The sequence below is a fragment of the Hibiscus syriacus genome, unplaced genomic scaffold (assembly GCF_006381635.1).
Source record: "Hibiscus syriacus cultivar Baekdansim isolate YM2019G1 unplaced genomic scaffold, ASM638163v2 tig00002840_pilon, whole genome shotgun sequence".
In the NCBI taxonomy this organism is placed as follows: domain Eukaryota; kingdom Viridiplantae; phylum Streptophyta; class Magnoliopsida; order Malvales; family Malvaceae; genus Hibiscus; species Hibiscus syriacus.
Genome location: NW_024061947.1, coordinates 7,734,871 through 7,753,511, shown reverse-complemented (window position 1 = coordinate 7,753,511; position 18,641 = coordinate 7,734,871). Strand labels below are relative to the sequence as shown.

Genomic DNA, 18,641 nt, shown 5'->3' with positions numbered 1-18,641 from the left:
GTATTTGACCAGTAAGAAATTAACCAAACTACGCGAAAATGACATTGCTCTGCAAACTCTTTACCCATTTACGTTAAGAGCATAATATTTCAATGCAGGTGGAAATTTCATCATTGGCTTCTGAAATACTACTCACTCGTTGTTTTGTTCAACTAACTGCCACAGCACAACTAGGACAATGTGCGACTTACAGATAACCTCCCAAGATCGACCTAATGAACTCGACTTTCTGCAACTCCAGATGAAGAAGATTGAGATCCATCTTTAAGGGAAAACGAATCGTCTCCATACCCCGCCTCCAAGCTTCTCCATAGCCACATAACTTGCATCAATCCACCGTTCGAGACATGCAAAAGAAACACCCTTGTTCGTATCGCAAAAAACGCAGAAACAAACTTGAAAACAACGAAGAAACCACCCATTGCCAAGAGCTGCCATTTCACTTCCGAGTCCTTCCCCTGCTTAAACAGACAAAACCCAGAATTACTACAATAAACCAGACACTCAAAAATGATCACATACACAATATTCAAGAACGGAGTATGTACCTGGAAGCTTCGAAATGCTTCTTGGGATGTTTCTCTTAAGAAGTCAGACATAAATAATCCAACAATCAGACCAAAGGGTATCATCAATTCTTGGTTTCTGGATATAGAAAACATGAAATCCGACAGACAGCTGAACACAATATATGTAACGAAAGACAACTTCAATGCTCTCTGTCCAGCAATAATTAGTTTCTCCAACAGTAAATTCTCAGCTTTTTTCCAAGGAAAAGATTTTACAGAGTCGGGGATATTTTCCCATAATTTGTCCTTGATGATAACGAGTTGTTCCTTGATCTTATTCGGATCGCCAAACACTGCCATTGTTATTTTCATTTGACGTTTTGGGGAAACTCGACGACGACAACTTAATTGCAATGGAAAACTATTGAGCTGAGACGAACAAGGCAGGTGTTGATATTGCTTAACCTGTATGAAGAATTCGATGACTAAGCTTGAAAATAGAGAGAGAAAAAAAGGGTGTGCCCTCAATGGAACAAACTGGAGTTTTGTGCTAATTTCGAGTTCCGTTTTGATATGGGAAGATAAGTTTATGCTGATCCATGCAGAGAATTAAGTTGAAGGAATACCTTGAAATTCAGAGTTGAAGGCAACACGGAGGACGCCAAAAGCGCCATTGTTAAACAAAAACACTTTCCTCGGAAAACACCAGAGGTTAGTTATGTGTATGTTGGCCTCTAGGGTTTAACTTGTGGAGACGACGATTGATTGAAGGGAAGGGACGGGTTTATGATCCTTATGGGCTGAATCTCAATCCAAAATCTCTGGGTCCGTTCGGACTATTACGGATCTTTTTTTTTTTTTTTGAATAAAACAAAAGAAAAATTAACGGGGTCCATCATTAAACTTTTTTCTCATAATCTTTCATCTTTTCAAATTCCTAGCAGGGAGTAAAGCTTGTAATCGTTGTAACCTTAAGAAGTTTGCAACCATTTATCATTCCTAATAGCATCTAATTAACCCTCGGATAGGGAACTATGTATAATTTTATGTTACGGGGTAATTTTTTAAAATTTTAGTAGTGAATTAACTTATAAAATTTTAAGTGATGAAAATAAATCATTAATAGAAATTAAAAAGAAAAAATTTAAAATATATGATAATTTAAATTTTCAGGAGCGACATCTCTCCTAGGTTGATCCCTATCCAAAAGCATATGATGATTGGTGATTGATAATGAAAAAGTCATTGAGATCACCCGTTGATAACCATTTTAAAATATTTTAGTTCATTGATATAAGATTAAGTTGAGTTAGTACTTGTCAAGTTTATATCAAATGTCCGTTCTTAAAAACAATTCAAGTAAATCTTTAATTCTACGATGCAAAATAAAAAGTTAAAGAATTAATGTTAATATAAAAAAAGTAAATTCCACATAGATTGAATATATATTTTCTAAAAATATTTAAATATAATTTTATGTGTTATGAATATATTATGTGAATGCTATTTTACCCCTATTAATTAATGTGATTTTTTAGCATTCTTCAATTAATTGAAGAAGATGAAATGTCAAATGGCTTGACTCTTCACATGTATCATAATTATTACCTTATATATATATATATATATATATATATATATATATATATATATATAGGGTTCATGTACTCATCAAAGATAGAAATAATGTCGCAATCGACCCCTCGGGGGAAAGATCCGACGAGTTGCAACGATGAGATTTTTTGAAATGTTTTTGAAACGATTTTATGAAATGTTGGGAGTCGCCACCAACCATTTTAAGGTGCAATTGGAACACCATAAAAACTAGGTAATTTTTATAAAATATTTTATTTTTATCAAAATATCAAGTTTGGGGTCTACGAAAATCAAAAATTGGGTTCGGGAGTCAGTTACGCATGGGGATAGATTAGCACCTCACAGCGCCCAAAAATTGGTACCTAGTTGATTACCCTCTATTTAAAAGTTGAAAATTTTGAATACGAGATCTTATTTAATTTAAAAATCATCATGGATGCAAGGTTTTGAAGAGGGTGCTCGTTTATTAAAGCCAATAATATTCACCCCTATCATGAATGTGGGAGATCAATTATTGTACCCAATAACTGGTCATTGCCTCGAATTTTTTAAAAAAATGAAGGGTTTTGAAATGGATGTCCATCTACTTCGAGAATTATTAGTGGTCACCCCCTGAGCATAATGCAGGGGATACACTATTAAATCCTTGGTAAATGAACATTGCCTTAGTTTTGAAATCGGAATGCAATCAAACAATCCATTATATTGAAGCTAATTATATTAGGTGGATTAATTAAGGCTTCCCCTAACCTAAAGTGCCAATTTAAGTGATTTAAAGAACCTAAAGGAGTAAACCTATAAATGAAGGTTCTACTATTAATCTTATTTTATTTTAATCAGTTATTGAATCGAATAATCGAGATGGTCTCTTGGGCATTTAGGCGAGGGCCAACTCAGATTACTCCCTAAATTAAAGGACAAGATTGAAATCTAACCTAATGTGAAGACTCTAATTGAAGATATAATTAATTATGTTAAAGGAAAATCTAATTAAAAAGTTTAGGGACTAAAATATAAGAATCTAAATCTAAGGGCTAAGTTGAAATTCTAAGGCTCTAATTATTAATCCTAATTAAATTTTACCAATTATTGAATCGAGTAAGCATGTTAATGCGAAGATCAATTCAAATTACTCGGTAAATTAAAGGACTAAAGCGTGAGAAATATAAATTTGATTAAGTCTAAAATCTAAATTTATGAACTAAATACAAAGGTTTAAAAAGAGTAACAAAAGCAAAGATGCAAATTCCAGTAAGTAACCTAAGGCCAAATAAATATACATGGAAAGAAATCAGTGAGCCACATTATAGGTAAATAGCACATATACACATTTAAAGAACAAAAATGGGTTCCACGTGTATAATGCATAGATACCGTAAATGTAATATATATAGTATATATAGTTTGGGTAAATAGAAAACTTAACACATAATATATGTTATATACACATATACGTAATAAATGTAAAAGATATAAAGCTTCATTCATCATATAATTAAAAATAAAAGCTATATTTTACACACTTTTCTATGCAAATTATAGTGAACATACAAATGGGGAAGTTAAAAGAAAGCAAATCAAGGCTAATAAATTATAGCAAAATAAAAGTAAACTATGGGAAATAAAGACAAAGAAATTTACAGCAAAGATGTTACACAGTCAAAACAATGAACACTCAAATTAAGGAAACAATGAATTAAAAGGGGTAACAAATGATATAACACTGAAACAGAAAAAAGGGCAAACCAAAATAATGAAAAGTTAATGTACTAGATATACAAATTTTCCACTATGATAAATAACAAAGATGGTAACTAAGATACAAATTTACGGCAAGGATGGGACGACTACATCGAAATTCTACCAACTATTTATCTTAGCTATCATGAATAAAATAAAAAGGGAAATCACATTAGCAGGGCAATAATTTCGAAACTAAAGTACAAAAATATGAAATCAGGGATTAAAATGTAAAAACTATAACAGCCTCAATACCGGGTTAGTGACTAAATTGTAAAGCTTCAGAATTTGGTAACTAAAGCAGAATAATTGAATAGTATTGTAATTTGGTATAGGGTTAATTTGCAAGGAAGAAGGAATAGAATGACAAAATGGTCATTTGCAAGGAAAATAATTAATTTCGTTAGATATATATGGAGGTCACGTGTATGAGAGGAAGCAAATATCCAAGCTTCCAGACAACTCTTCTCCTCCTTTCTGCTTGTGCGTATGAGCCAAGGTAAAAGTAAGAATTCTTATTAGTTGTTTATTAGTTGAGATTTAAGTTTGGTTTTGCTCTTTAGATACTAATTAAGCTTAAGGAAAGTTTAATTTGCTTTAAAACAACAAGATGAATGGAGTAGGAAGAATTAAAGATTTGGAGTTCTTGAATGAAATTTCGAAATAAAGTTCATAATGAGAATTGGAAGTTGAATTTGACTTGTCATCAATTTGATTAAGGGATATGAAGGGTTAGAATCAGATTTAGAATATGTGGGAATTTGAATGAGATCCTTAAATTCTATGTGGAGGAATGGATTTTGAAGTTTAAGAGATATTGAATAGGTATTAATTAGTTTAAATAGGTGTTTAAGAGTTAAGAGTATAAAAAGGGGTGAAATATGAAGAGTTGAGAGGATTAGGAAGGGATTTTCGTGCTCAAAGTATCATTTCTGGGCTGTATGCATCGATGCATATTCAATGTGTACCGATGAACTCTCAAATAAATGAACATCGAATGTTATTAGTGCATCGATGCATAAGGAGCGCATCGATGCACCCCTTTAAAATACAAACATCGAATGGGATTTGTGTACCGATGCACAGGTAGTGCATCGATGCACACATTAAGGAATACATCGATACACTGTAGAGTGCATCGATGCATACCTTCATTAAAAGATAAAATAGCTTTCTTTTTAGCTTAAGGAGTGATGGTTTAGAATATATCAATTAGTATACTGATATGTATTAATGTATTACTATGTAGATATAGAACGTAATCTTGTTCCAGAACAATCGAAGGATTAGAATCGAGTCAAAGTAAGCAAGGCTAAGGTGAGTGTCTATCCTAGATAGAATTGTATTGAGATAAGACTTGTGATAAGTCTATATCTTATAATTGAATTTATGAACCCATATTCATGCATATGCATACATATATATGTGTATTAATGTTATAGTGACTTCATGTATAATTCATTTATGATTTAACATGATATTATATGAATGAATGCAATCATCAGAGAATCCTTCCAGGTATGTGAAATAAGAGAAATGATCATATGAAGTGGCTTATGTGTTTACATGGACAGTGATGAAAGAGAATTAAATGAGAAATGTATTTATAATTAAGCCCATGTTATTTAATATGAGAGTTGTAGGTATAATTGGCATGCCAAGAGTCGAGGGATTATCAGTGGTCCTTCAGGACATAGTGGTTCTTCGGGACATAGTGGTCCTTCGGGACATAGTAGTCCTTCGGGACAAATATTCAGTGCCCCTAGTGGGATTTTATTCGAGCTGTGGTGACAACATTGTGCACAACCTCAGTGTACTTGCATACTTTTTGTTCTTAATAATGTACATAGGCATCCAAAGATAAACTAAAGGAAATGTTTTTGAAATATAATTGTTTATTCATGCATATCCTACTCATATGTCATAATGTGGTATTTACATGTGCATCATAATGTTCTAGTGGATTGATAGAAATGTATGTTCGTGATATTATTGTTATATGTTTATTTATGCCTCACTATGTCTGTGACTTAGCGTGTAAGTTATTTACACGTAGGTACCAAGAATCCAGAAGAGTAGAAATAGGGGTGGCAAGATCAGCATCATTACTAGAAGATCATATCAGAAGTAACTGATAAAGTATGTATTTTGTCGTATATAGTGTTGGCATGTAAGAAAAGTGTCAGTTATGAATTCTCTGATCAATTTTGGTTGTTTTGGTCAATTCATGTAAATAAACCGCTTTTATTTTAATGAAAGTTTTAAATTTTCCTTGAATTTTGTCAAGAGTTAAAGTTTGAAAAGTCAATGTGACACCTCGGACTCATATTCGGGTCGGATATGGGTTGGGGGTGTTACATTTAATAGTATCAGAGCTACGGTTTAGTCAATTATCGGCATAAACTAGAGTCTAAAGTGTCATATAATGTATAAATGCCAATAAAATAGTGAAAATTTCTAATCTGATATATTAGTAATTACATTGTTTTGCTAATAGAATGATATGGATATGTTTTTATAGATGTCCGAACATGGTAGCTCTAGAAGTGAAGCGGGAGATGATAGGCCCACTGAAAGCAGTAATTCACCTGCCCTGGCTAGGCAGAGTGAAGATCAGGCACCCTCTGGAGTGTCTGTAAGTGATCAAGATGTGTTCTTCAGAACACTAGACGTGATATTGGCGCGTTTTCAACCTTATGTTACTTCGACTCCAAGAATGAATGTTGCGAAGGAGTTGAAGGGTTTAGGAGCACCAGAGTTTAGAGGTGAAGCCGGAGAAGGTCATGTTGCTGCGGACCTTTGGCTTAATGATGTAAAAATCATGCTTGAGGGACTTCATTGTTCCGATGCTGATAAGCTAGATAGAGTGGTTTCCTTGCTGAGAGGGCAAGCAAGGATTTGGTGGACCAACGTTACATTGAGAATGTCTGGTGATCAAGTAACTTGGTCATTGTTCTTAGAGGAGTTCAAGCATAAATATATCAGAGATCAGTTCATCCGACAAATGAAGCAAGAGTTCATGAACCTGAAGTAATGGAACCGTACAGTGTATGAGTACGAATGTGAATTCAACAAGTTGAGTCATTTCGTTACCGAGCTTATTCCTATGGAGAAGGATGCTTGCGAGTGGTTTATAGAGGGATTGTGTCCTCGGCTGAAAGAGATGTTAATTGTGTTGAATTTATCTTCGTTTCAAGAAGTGGTGAACCATGCTAAAGCTCTGGAAAGAGCTCAGAATGAAAGGTTCGGAGATTCTCGGGCTCAGACATCAAAAAGAACAGGTGCATCGTCGAGTTCGGCACCAACAAAAAAGGGTAAAGATGTGAGTTCTTGACCCCAAGCGAGATTAGAGTCAGTTGTATCTTCTGCAAGGCGATCAAATCAGATGAGGGGTTGACAGACACAGACAGTGGGATATGGAGCTGGGAGATCTAACCCGAGCCAAGTCAGACAATGTCCACATTGTGGAAGGAACCATTCGGGTTATGTAGAATGATTTCTGGAGCCTGTTTTAAATGTGGGGACACCAGACATTTTGTTCGGGATTATCCTATGATAGTTGGTGAATCGGTACAGCCAGAGAGGTCTACCTTGGTTATTCCGAGGGGAAGAAGTAGAGGTAGAGGAAGAAGTCAGTCAGTGTCCTTGACTCCACAAGAGATACGCTCCACAGCTCGGGTGTATAATCTCAAGACTAGCGAGAATAGAGATGACCCAGAGATTATAGCAGATACCTTTCAACTGTACGACAAGAATGTTTTTGTATTGATTGATTCAGGGTCTACTTATTCTTACATTTGTAGTAAGTTAGTGAGAGAATTGAATATTCAGTTAGAAGATACTAGAAACGAGGTGATAGTGACTAATCCGTTAGGGCACAATGCTCGGGTCAATATGATATGTCGAGGGTATCCCATACAGATTCAGGGAAGATTCAGGGAATTGAATTCCCTGCTAATCTGATGGAATTACCTCTTGATGAATTCGAGGTGATATTGGGAATGGACTGGTTATATCATTATTATGCTAATGTTGACTATAGACTGAAAAGGGTAATGTTGAGAAGTCCGGAAGGGGTAGAAGTCGTGGTATTTAGTGAATGATGAAACCCATTGGCTAATGTAATATCAGTGATGTCGGCAAAAAAGTTATTGTTGTAAGGATGTTAAGGGTTTATTGCTAGTGTGTTGGATGTGAGAGCTAAAGAGAAGGGGATTGAATAAATTCAAGTCAGAGAGTTTCCTGACGTTTTCCTGCAGAGTTACCGGGTTTACCTCCAGAAAGAGAGGTAGAATTTCATATTGAGGTAATGCCAGGAACTGCACTTATCGCCATGGCACCATACAGAATGGCCCCAAAAGAATTACAAGAATTAAAGATCCAATTACAAGAATTATTGGACAAAGGGTTTATCAGACCAAATGTCTCACCGTGGGGAGCTCCAGTTTTGTTCGTAAAAAAGAAGGATGGATCTATGCGTCTTTGCATTGATTATAGACAACTCAATAAAGTGACCATCAAGAACAAGTATACCCTCCCCAGAATTGATGATTTATTTGATCAGTTAAAGGGAGCTTCTGTAACATCCTCAATATCGGGTTAGTGACTAAATTGTAAAAAAAATTAGAATTTGATGACTAAAATAGAATAATTGAATAGTATTGTAATTCGATATAGGGTTAAATTACAAAGAAGAAAGAATAGAATGATAAAATGGTCTTTTTCAAGGAAAAATAATTAAAGAAGGGATTTATATATTAGCTCCACGTGAAAGAGAAGAAAGAAAAACAAGGTTCCAGAGTTCTCTTCTTCTCTTCTTTTCTCCTAAACGTGAAGAAGTTAAAAAAAATGTGAGATTTTTCATGAGTTAATTGTTTGCTAAAATTTAAGTTTTGTTTTGATCCTTAGATGCTAATTAAGCTTAAGGAAAGCTTAATTTGCTTTAAAACAACAAGATGAAGGGTATAGGAAGAATTAAAGATTAGGAGTTCTTGAATGGAATTTTGAAATAGAGTTCATATTGGAAATCGGAGGTTGAATTTGACTTTTCATCGACTTAATTAAGACATACGAAGTGTTAAAATTAGATTTAGAACATGTTAGAAATTGAGGGAGATTCTTAAAATCTATGTTGATGATTGGATTTTTAAGTTTAAGAGGTATTGAATGGGTATTAATTAGTTTAAGTAGGTATATGCAAGTTAAGGATATAAAAAGAGGGGAAATATAAAGTGTTAAGAAGATTATGAAGAGATTTTCGTGCTAAAATAACATTTCTGGGCTATGAATGTGCATCGATGCATCGAGGGTAAAAACTCAAAAATTGTTCAATGTGCATCGATGCTCATGAAGTGTATCGATGCACTCCTTTAAAATAAAAACATCGAATGTCATCAGTGTATCGATGCACAAGAGGTGCATCGATGCACCCCCTAAAATACAAACATCGAATGAGATTTATGTACCGATGCATAGTTGGTGCATCAATGCACCCGTTAAGGGATGTATCGATACATGGTGTAGTGCATCGATGCACACCTTCATTAAAAGATAAAAATAGCTTTCTTTTTAGCCTAAGGAGTGATAGTTTAGAATATATTAATTAGTATATTAATTATTACCAATGTATTACTATGTAGATATAGAACGTAATTTTATTCCGGAATAAACAAAGGAATATGATCAAGTCAAAACAAGCAAGGCCAAGGTGAGAGCATATCCTAGATGAAATGGAATTGAGATAAGACTTGCGATAAGTCTATCTCTTATCATTGAATCTATGATTCTATATTCATGCACATGCGTACATATATAAATGTTAACGCTATAGTGATTCCATGCATTTTTCATTCATGATTAACATGATATTATATGAATGAATGTCATTATTAGAGAATTCTTCCAGGTATGTGAAATAATGAAAATGATCATATGAAGTGACTTATGTGTTTACATGGACAGTGATGAAAGAGATATGAAATGAGAAATGTATTTATAATGAAGCTCGTGTTATTTAATATGAGAGCTGTAGGTATAATTGGCATGCCAAGAGTCGAGAGATTTTCAATGGTCCTTCGGGACATAGTGGTTCTTCATAACAATAAGTGGTCCTTCGGGATATAGTGGTCCATCAGGACAAATATCCAGTGCCCCTTGAGGGAATTATACGAGCTGTGGTGATAGCATAGTGCACAACCTCTATGTACTCACATACCTTTGTTCTCAATATTGTACATGGGCAATCCAAAGATAAATTAAAGTGAAATTAGCATAAAAATGTATGTTTTATATGTGCATGTTATCATCATATATGTTATAGTGTAATAAATATATGCAAGTCGAAATGTCATGATCAATGGTAAGAATGCATATTTATAAATTCATTGTTATACATGTGTATACATATATTTATGTTATACCTCACTAAGTCTGTGACTTAGTGTGTAAGTGATTTACACGTAGGTACCAAGAATCGAGAAGAACAGAAATAGGAGTGGCAAGAACAGCAGCACTGCTAGAAGATCAGATCAGAAGTAATTGATAAAGTAGGTATTTTGTTGTGTATAGTGTGTTGGCATGTAAGAAAAGTGTTAGTTACAAATGCTCTGATCAGTTTTGTCTTATTTTGGTTAACTTGTGTAAAGTAACAATGTTATTTTAATGAAAGTTTTAAATTTCCTTGATTTTTCGTCAAGATTCAAAGTTTGAAAAGTCAATGTGACACCTCAGACTCATATCCGGGTCGGGTACGGGTTGAGGGTGTTACATTTAATGGTATCAGAGCTATGGTTTAGTCGATTATCGGTATAAATCAAAGTCTAAAGTGTCCCATAAGGTATACATGCCAACAAAATAGTGAGAACTTCTGATCTGATAGAATAGTAAGTATGCTGGTTTGCTAATAGAATGATATGGGTATGTTTTTATAGATGTCTGGACATGGTAGCTCTAGAAGTGAAGCGGGAGATGATATGCCCGCTGAAATTAGCAATTCACATGCCCTGGCCAGGCAGAGTGAAGATCAGACACCCTTTGGAGTGCCTGTAAGTGATAAAGATGTGTTCTTCATAACATTGAACGCGGTATTGGCACGTTTCCAACCTTCTCTTACTTCAACTCCAAGAATGAATGTTGCAAAGGAGTTGAAGGGTTTAGGAGCACTAGAGTTTAAAGGTGAAGCCGAAGAAGGTCCTGTTACTGCGGACCTTTGGCTTAATGACGTAAAAATCATGCTTGAGGGACTTCATTGTTCTGATACTGATAAGCTAGATGGAGTGGTTTCCTTGCTGAGAGGGCAAGAAAGGATTTGGTGGACCAACGTTACATTGAGAATGACTAGTGATCAGGTAACATGGTCCTTGTTCTTAGAGGAATATAAACATAAATACATCGGAGATCAATGCATCCGACAAATGAAACAAGAGTTCATGAACTTAAAGCAATGGAATCGTACAGTGTATGAGTATGAATATAAATTCAACAAGTTAAGCCGCTTCACTGCTGAGTTAATTCCTACAGAAAAGGATGTTTGTGATTGGTTCATGGAAGGTTTACGTCCAAGACTGAAGGAAATGTTAATTGTGTTAAATCTATCCTCATTTCAAGAAGTGGTGAACCGTGCTAAAGCTCTAGAAAGAGCTCATAATGAAAGATTCAGAGATTCTCGGGCTTAGACATCAAAAAGAATAGGTGCATCATCGAGTTCGGCACCATCAAAAAGGGGCAAAAATGTTAGTCCTCGACCCCAAGCGAGATCAGAGTCAGTTGCATCCTCTACAAGGGGATAAAATAATATGACAGACACAATCAGTGGGATCTGGAGCTGGGAGATCTAATCCGAGCCAAGTCAGACAATGTCCACATTGTGGAATGAACCATTCGGGATGTGCATGATGATTTATGGAACCTGTTTTAAATGTGGGGATACCAGACATTTGGTTTGAGATTGTCCCATGTTAGTTAGTGAATCTGCTCAGCCAGAGAGGTCTGCCTCGGCTACCCAGAGAGGAAGAAGTAGAGGTAGACAAAGAAGTCAATCAGAGTCATAAACTCCACAAGAAATACGTTCCACAGCTCGTGTGTATAGTCTCAAGACTAGCGAGGATAGTGATGACCCAAAGATAATAGCAGGTATCTTCCAATTGTATGACAATAATGTGTTTGTATTGATTGATTCGGGGTATACATATTCTTATATTTGCAGTAAGTTGGTGAAAGAATTGAATATTCTGTTAGAATCTACTAGCAGTAAGGTAATAGTGACTAATCCATTAGGACGTAGTGCTCGAGTCAATATGGTGTGTCGGGGGTGTCCCATACGGATTCAGGAAATTGAATTCCCTGTTATCTGATGGAATTACCTTTTGACGAATTTGAGGTGATACTAGGAATGGACTGGTTATATCGTTCCAGAAGGGGTAGAAGTTATGGTATTTAGTGAAGGATGGAACTCGTTGGCTAATGTAATATCAGTGATGTCGGCAAGGAAGTTGTTGCTACAGGGATATCAATGGTTTATTGCTAGTGTGCTAGATATGAGAGCAAAAGAAAAAGGGATTGAAGAAATTCATATAGTCAGAGAGTGTTCTGACGTTTTTCCTGTAAAGTTAACGGGTTTGCCTCCAGATAGAGAGGTAGAATTTCAGATTGAAGTAATGTCGGGAACTGCACCTATTGCCATGTCACCATACAGAATGACCCCAAAAGAGTTACAAGAATTAAAGATCCAATTGTAAGAATTATAGGATAAAGGGTTTATCATACCAAGTGTTTCACCATGGGGAGCCCCATTTTTGTTTGTTAAAAAGAATGATGGATCAATGCATCTTTTCATTGATTATAGGCAACTTAATAAAGTGAACATCAAAAACAAATATCCCCTCCCCAGAATTGACGATTTATTTGATCAGTCAAAGGGAGCTTCAGTGTTTTCAAAAATTGATTTACGTTCTGGTTATAATTAATTGAAGATTCAAGATAAAGATATATCAAAGACATTATTCAGAATGAGATATGGTCACTATGAGTTTATCGTAATGCCATTTGGAGTTACAAATGCTCCAGCTGCTTTCATGGATCTTATGAACTGAATATTTCAACCCTATTTGGATCGATTCATTGTGGTATTCATTGACGATATTTTAGTGTATTAGAAGTCGGAAGAAGATAATAGTTCGCATTTGAAGATCATTCTACAGACTTTGAGAGAAAAGAAGCTTTATGTCAAACTCTCCAAATGTGAATTTTGGTTTAAAGAAGTGATGTTTCTTGGGCATGTGATTTCTACAGAAGGAATTCGAGTGGATCCCTAAAATATTAAAGCCATTTTAGAGTAGAAGTTCCAAAGAATGTGTCAGAAGTCCAGAGTTTTCTGGGGTTAGCTGGTTATTACTGAAGGTTTGTTAAAAACTTTTCGATAATAGCATTACCCCTAACTAAATTATTGAGGAAAGAGGTAAAATTTCTGTGGACTCCGGAGCGCCAAGAAAGTTTTGAAAGGCTAAACAAGGTCTTGACAGAAGCTCCAGTGTTGATTCAACCCGAGTCTGGCAAGAACTTCGTAGTGTATAGAGATGCATCTCATAATGACTTGGGATGCATGCTAATGCAAGAAAGTAAAGTGGTAGCTTATGCATCGAGGCAACTCAAACCGCATGAAAAGAATTATCCCACGCATGATCTAGAGATGGCTGCAGTAGTATTTGCACTTAAGATATGGCGTCACTATTTGTATGGTGAAAAGTGCTACTTGTATACAGATCACAAGAGTTTAAAGTACTTGATGACTCAGAAAGAGTTGAATTTAAGACAAAGGAGATGGGTTGAATTCTTAAAAGATTAAGATGTAGTGATTGATTTCCATCCAGGAAAAGAAAATCTGGTAGTAGATGCCTTAAGTCGAAAGACGTTTGCAGCCTTGCGAGCTATGGATGCCAAATTATCATTAAGCGGAGACGGTGCAATATGTGCAGATTTGACTCTCAAGCCATTATGGCTAGATTGAATTAAAGAATTGCAAGCTAGAGATGAAAAGTGTTTAAAGAAGTTACAGCAGATAAGGAATGGAGAGGCTACGGATTATGAAATGAAAGTTGATGGGAACCTATATTATCAAGGGAGGCTGGTGATTCCAGATAATGATGAGTTGAAGAAAGACTTGTTAACAGAAGCTCATTGTAGTCTATTGAATATGCATCCGAGAGGAAATAAAATGTATATGGATCTCAAGAGTCGATATTGGTGGTCGGGAATGAAGAGAGATATTATAGAATTTGTATCCAGATGTTTGACATGTCAGCAAATCAAAGCTGAACATCAGGTTCCGTCAGGACTGTTACAACCTATGTCTATTCCTCAGTGGAAATGGGAGAATGTAACAATGGATTTTGTAACGGGGTTACCTTTAACTCCGAATAAAAAAGATTATATTTGGGTGATTGTAGACATATTGACTAAGTCAGCTCATTTTATTATTGTACGAGTTGATTTTTCCATGGATAAGTATGTTGAATTGTCTATCAGGGAGGTTATACGTCTACATGGTGTACCTGTTTCTATTATTTTGGATCGAGATCCTAGATTTACGTTATGGTTTTGGAAATCATTACATAGAGCGTTGGGAACTAGGTTGAATTTTAGTACATCATTTCATCCACAAATCGATGGGCAATCCGAGAGAACAATCCAAATTTTGGAGGATATGTTGAGAGCTTGTGTTATCAAGTTCAAAGGATCATGGGAAAGGTACTTGCCTCTTTCTGAATTCGCGTACAACAACAATTATCAATCAAGTATCAAAATGGCACCTTATGAAGCTCTTTGTGGAAGAAAATGTCGTACACCCCTAAATTGGTTCAAACTTGAAGACAGAAATTCTTGGTCCGGAGTTGATCCAGGAAATGGAAGAAAATTTTCAAGTAATTCAAAGTAATCTCAAAGCAACAGCTGATAGACATAAATCATATGCGGATCTAAAGAGAAAAGAGATAGAATATCAAATAGGAGATAAATTATTTCTCAAAGTTTCTCCTTGGAAGAAGGTTTTGAGATTTGGTCGAAGAGGAAAGTTAAGTCCTCGATTCATTGGACCTTATGAGATCGTAAAGAGAGTTGGACCAGTGGCATATCAATTGGCGTTACCACCTAAAATAGAAAAGATTCATGATGTCTTTCATGTCTCAATGCTTCGAAAGTATCGATTTGATCCCTCCCACATTGTGACTCCATAAGAGATTAAGATTCAACCGGATTTAACATATGAGGAAGAATCGATTCAAATTTTAGCTCATGAGATTAAGCAATTAAGCAACAAGACTATTCCATTAGTCAAAGTATTGTGGAGAAATCACAAAGTAGAGGAAGCAACATGGGAGCGTGAAGAGGATTTGAGGAATAAATACCCCCATCTTTTCGTGCAATAAAAATTCGAGGATGAATTTTCTTTAGGGGAAATTTGTAACATCCTCAATATCGGGTTAGTGACTAAATTGTAAAAAAATATAGAATTTGATGACTAAAACATAATAATTGAATAGTATTGTAATTTGGTATAGGGTTAAATTGCAAAGAAGAAAGAATAGAATGATAGAATGGTCTTTTGCAAGGAAAAATAATTAAAGAAATTGTTTATATATTAGCTTCACGTGGAAGAGAAGGAAGAAAAACAAGGTTCTAGAGTTCTCTTCTTCTCTTCTTTTCTCCTAAACGTGAAGAGGTCAAAACAAAGGTGAGATTTTTCATGAGTTAATTGTTTTCTGAAATTTAAGTTTTGTTTTGATCCTTAGATGCTAATTAAGCTTAAGGAAAGCTTAATTTGCTTTAAAACGACAAGATGAAGGGCGTAGGAAGAATTAAAGATTAGGAGTTCTTGAATGGAATTTTGAAATAGAGTTCATATTGGAAATCGGAGGTTGAATTTGACTTTTCATCGACTTAATTAAGACATACGAAGTGTTAAAATTAGATTTAGAACATGTTAGAAATTGAGGGAGATTCTTAAAATCTATGTTGATGATTGGATTTTTAAGTTTAAGAGGTATTGAATGGGTATTAATTAGTTTAAGTAGGTATATGCAAGTTAAGGATATAAAAAGAGGGGAAATATAAAGTGTTAAGAAGATTATGAAGAGATTTTTGTGCTAAAATAACATTTCTGGGCTATGAATGTGCATCGATGCATCGAGGGTAAAAACTCAAAAATTGTTCAATGTGCATCGATGCTCATGAAGTGTATCGATGCACTCCTTTAAAATAAAAACATCGAATGTCATCAGTGTATCGATGCACAAGTGGTGCATCGATGCACCCCCTAAAATACAAACATCGAATGGGATTTATGTACCGATGCATAGTTAGTGCATCGATGCACCCGTTAAGGGATGCATCGATACACGATGTAGTCCATCGATACATGATGTAGTGCATCGATGCATACCTTCATTAAAAGATAAAAATAGCTTTCTTTTTAGCCTAAGTAGTGATAGTTTAGAATATATTAATTAGTATACTGATTAGTACCAATGTATTACTATGTAGATATAGAATGTAATTTCGTTCCGGAACAAACAAATGAATAGGATCAAGTTAAAACAAGCAAGGCCAAGGCGAGTGCATATCCTAGATGAAATGGAATTGAGATAAGACTTGCGATAAGTCTATCTCTTATCATTGAATTTATGATTCTATATTCATGCACATGCATACATATATAAATGTTATCGTTATAGTGATTCCATGCATTTTTCATTCATGATTAACATGATATTATATGAATGAATGCCATTATTAGAGAATTCTTCCAAGTATGTGAAATAATGAAAATGATCATATGAAGTGACTTATATGTTTACATGGACAGTGATGAAAGAGATATGAAATGAGAAATGTATTTATAATGAAACTCATGTTATTTAATATGAGAGCTGTAGGTATAATTGGCATGCCAAGAGTTGAGGGATTTTCAGTGGTCCTTCGGGACATAGTGGTTTTTCGGAACAATCAGTGGTCCTTTGGGATATAGTGGTCCTTCAGGAAAAGTATTCAGTGCCCCTTAAGGGAATTATACGAGTTATGGTGACAACATAGTGTACAACCTCTATGTACTCACATACCTTTGTTCTCAATAATGTACATAGGCAATCCAAAGATACATTAAAGTGAAATTAGCATAAAAATGTATGTTTTATATGTGCATGTTATCATCGTATATGTTATAGTGTAATAAATATATGCAAGTCGAAATGTCATGATCAATGGTAAGAATGCATGTTCATAAATTCATTGTTATACATGTGTATACATATATTTATGTTATGCCTCACTAAGTCTGTGACTTAGTGTGTAAGTGATTTACATGTAGGCACCAAGAATCGAGAAGAACAGAAATAAGAGTGGCAAGAACAGCAGCACTGCTAGAAGATCAGATCAGAAGTAACTGATAAAGTAGGTATTTTGTTGTGTATAGTGTGTTGGCATGTAAGAAAAATGTTAGTTATAAATGCTCTGATCAGTTTTGTCTTATTTTGGTTAACTTGTGTAAAGTAACAATGTTATTTTAATGTAAGTTTTAAATTTCCTTGATTTTTCGTCAAGATTCAAAGTTTGAAAAGTCAATGTGACACCTCAGACTCATATCCGGGTCGGGTATGGGTTGAGGGTGTTACAGCTTCAGTATTCTCAAAGATTGATCTAAGTTCAGGTTATCATCAATTGAAGATTCAAGAGAAAGATATTTCAAAGACGGCATTTAGAACGAGATACGGTCACTATGAGTTTATAGTGATGCCGTTTGGAGTTACGAATGAACCGGCTGCTTTCATGGATTTGATGAACCGAATATTTCATCCTTATTTGGATCAATTTGTAGTGGTGTTTATCGATGACCTTTCAGTGTATTCAAAGTCGGAAGAAAAGCATAATTGGCATTTAAAGATTGTTTTACAGACTTTGAGATAAAAGAAGCTTTATATTAAACTCTCTAAATGTGAATTTTGGTTGAAGGAAGTGACGTTCCTTGGACATGTAATTTTTGCAGAAGGAATTCGAGTAGATCCTCAAAAGATCAAAGCCATTTTAGAGTGGGAAGTTCCAAAGAATGTGTCAGAAGTCCGGAGTTTTCTAGGGTTAGCTGGATATTACCGAAGGTTTGTTAAAATCTTTCAATAATAGCATTACTCCTAACCAAGTTATTGAGGAAATGAGTAAATTTTGTTTGGACTCCGAAGTGCCAAGAGAGTTTTGAAAAGCTAAAGAGGATTTTGACAGAAGTTCCAGTGTTAGTACAACCTGAGTCTGACAAGAATTTCATGGTTTATAGTGATGAGTCCCATAATGGTTTGGGATGTGTGTTGATGCAAGATGGCAAGGTGGTAGCGTATGCTTCGAGGCAACTAAACCCACATGAGAAAAATTATCCAACACATGATCTCGAGATGGCTGCGATAGTGTTCTCTCTTAAGATCTGGCGTCACTACTTGTATGGTGAACGATGCTATTTGTATACGGACCATAAGAGTTTGAAATATTTGATGACTCAAAAGGAGTTAAATTTAAGAAAAAGAAGATGGGTGGAATTCTTAAACGATTATGATGTATTGATCGATTTCCATCCAGGGAAAGCGAATGTGGTAACGGATGCCTTAAGTCGAAAGACGTTTGCAGCCTTACGAGCTTTGGATGTCAGACTATCTTTAAGAGGAGACGGTGCCATATATGCAGAATTGACTCTCAAGCCATCATTGCTAGATCGAATTAAAGAATTACAAGCTAGAGATGAAAAGTGTTCAAAGAAACTATAGC

At 35.1% G+C, this 18,641-nt stretch overlaps 1 protein-coding gene across 2 annotated transcripts; it reads right to left on the bottom strand.

Moving 5' to 3' along the window:
- Positions 1–100: 100 nt before the first annotated feature.
- LOC120156322 lies at positions 101–1,320 on the bottom strand. 2 transcript variants are annotated; one of them, XM_039167660.1, is made up of 3 exons: positions 1,136–1,320; positions 549–974; positions 101–461 (listed from the first exon to the last, which is right to left on the bottom strand). In XM_039167660.1, the coding sequence occupies exons 1-3, from the start codon at positions 1,181–1,183 to the stop codon at positions 213–215; spliced, it is 723 nt and encodes a 240-aa protein (XP_039023591.1). In that variant the 5' UTR covers positions 1,184–1,320; the 3' UTR covers positions 101–212. The 2 variants fall into 2 exon arrangements, with proteins under 2 accessions (XP_039023591.1, XP_039023593.1); XM_039167662.1 differs by having other exon boundaries at positions 198–458.
- Between the last annotated feature and the right edge of the window lie 17,321 nt (positions 1,321–18,641).

Bases quoted from the DNA above. Each gene is read 5' to 3' on its own strand.
- LOC120156322 (XM_039167660.1), bottom strand. From the start codon at position 1,183: ATGGCGCTTTTGGCGTCCTCCGTGTTGCCTTCAACTCTGAATTTCAAG. The intron at 975-1,135 runs GTATTCCTTCAA...TTCTTCATACAG, and splicing joins CTTCAACTCTGAATTTCAAG to GTTAAGCAATATCAACACCT. The intron at 462-548 runs GTACATACTCCG...TGTCTGTTTAAG, and splicing joins AAGCATTTCGAAGCTTCCAG to CAGGGGAAGGACTCGGAAGT.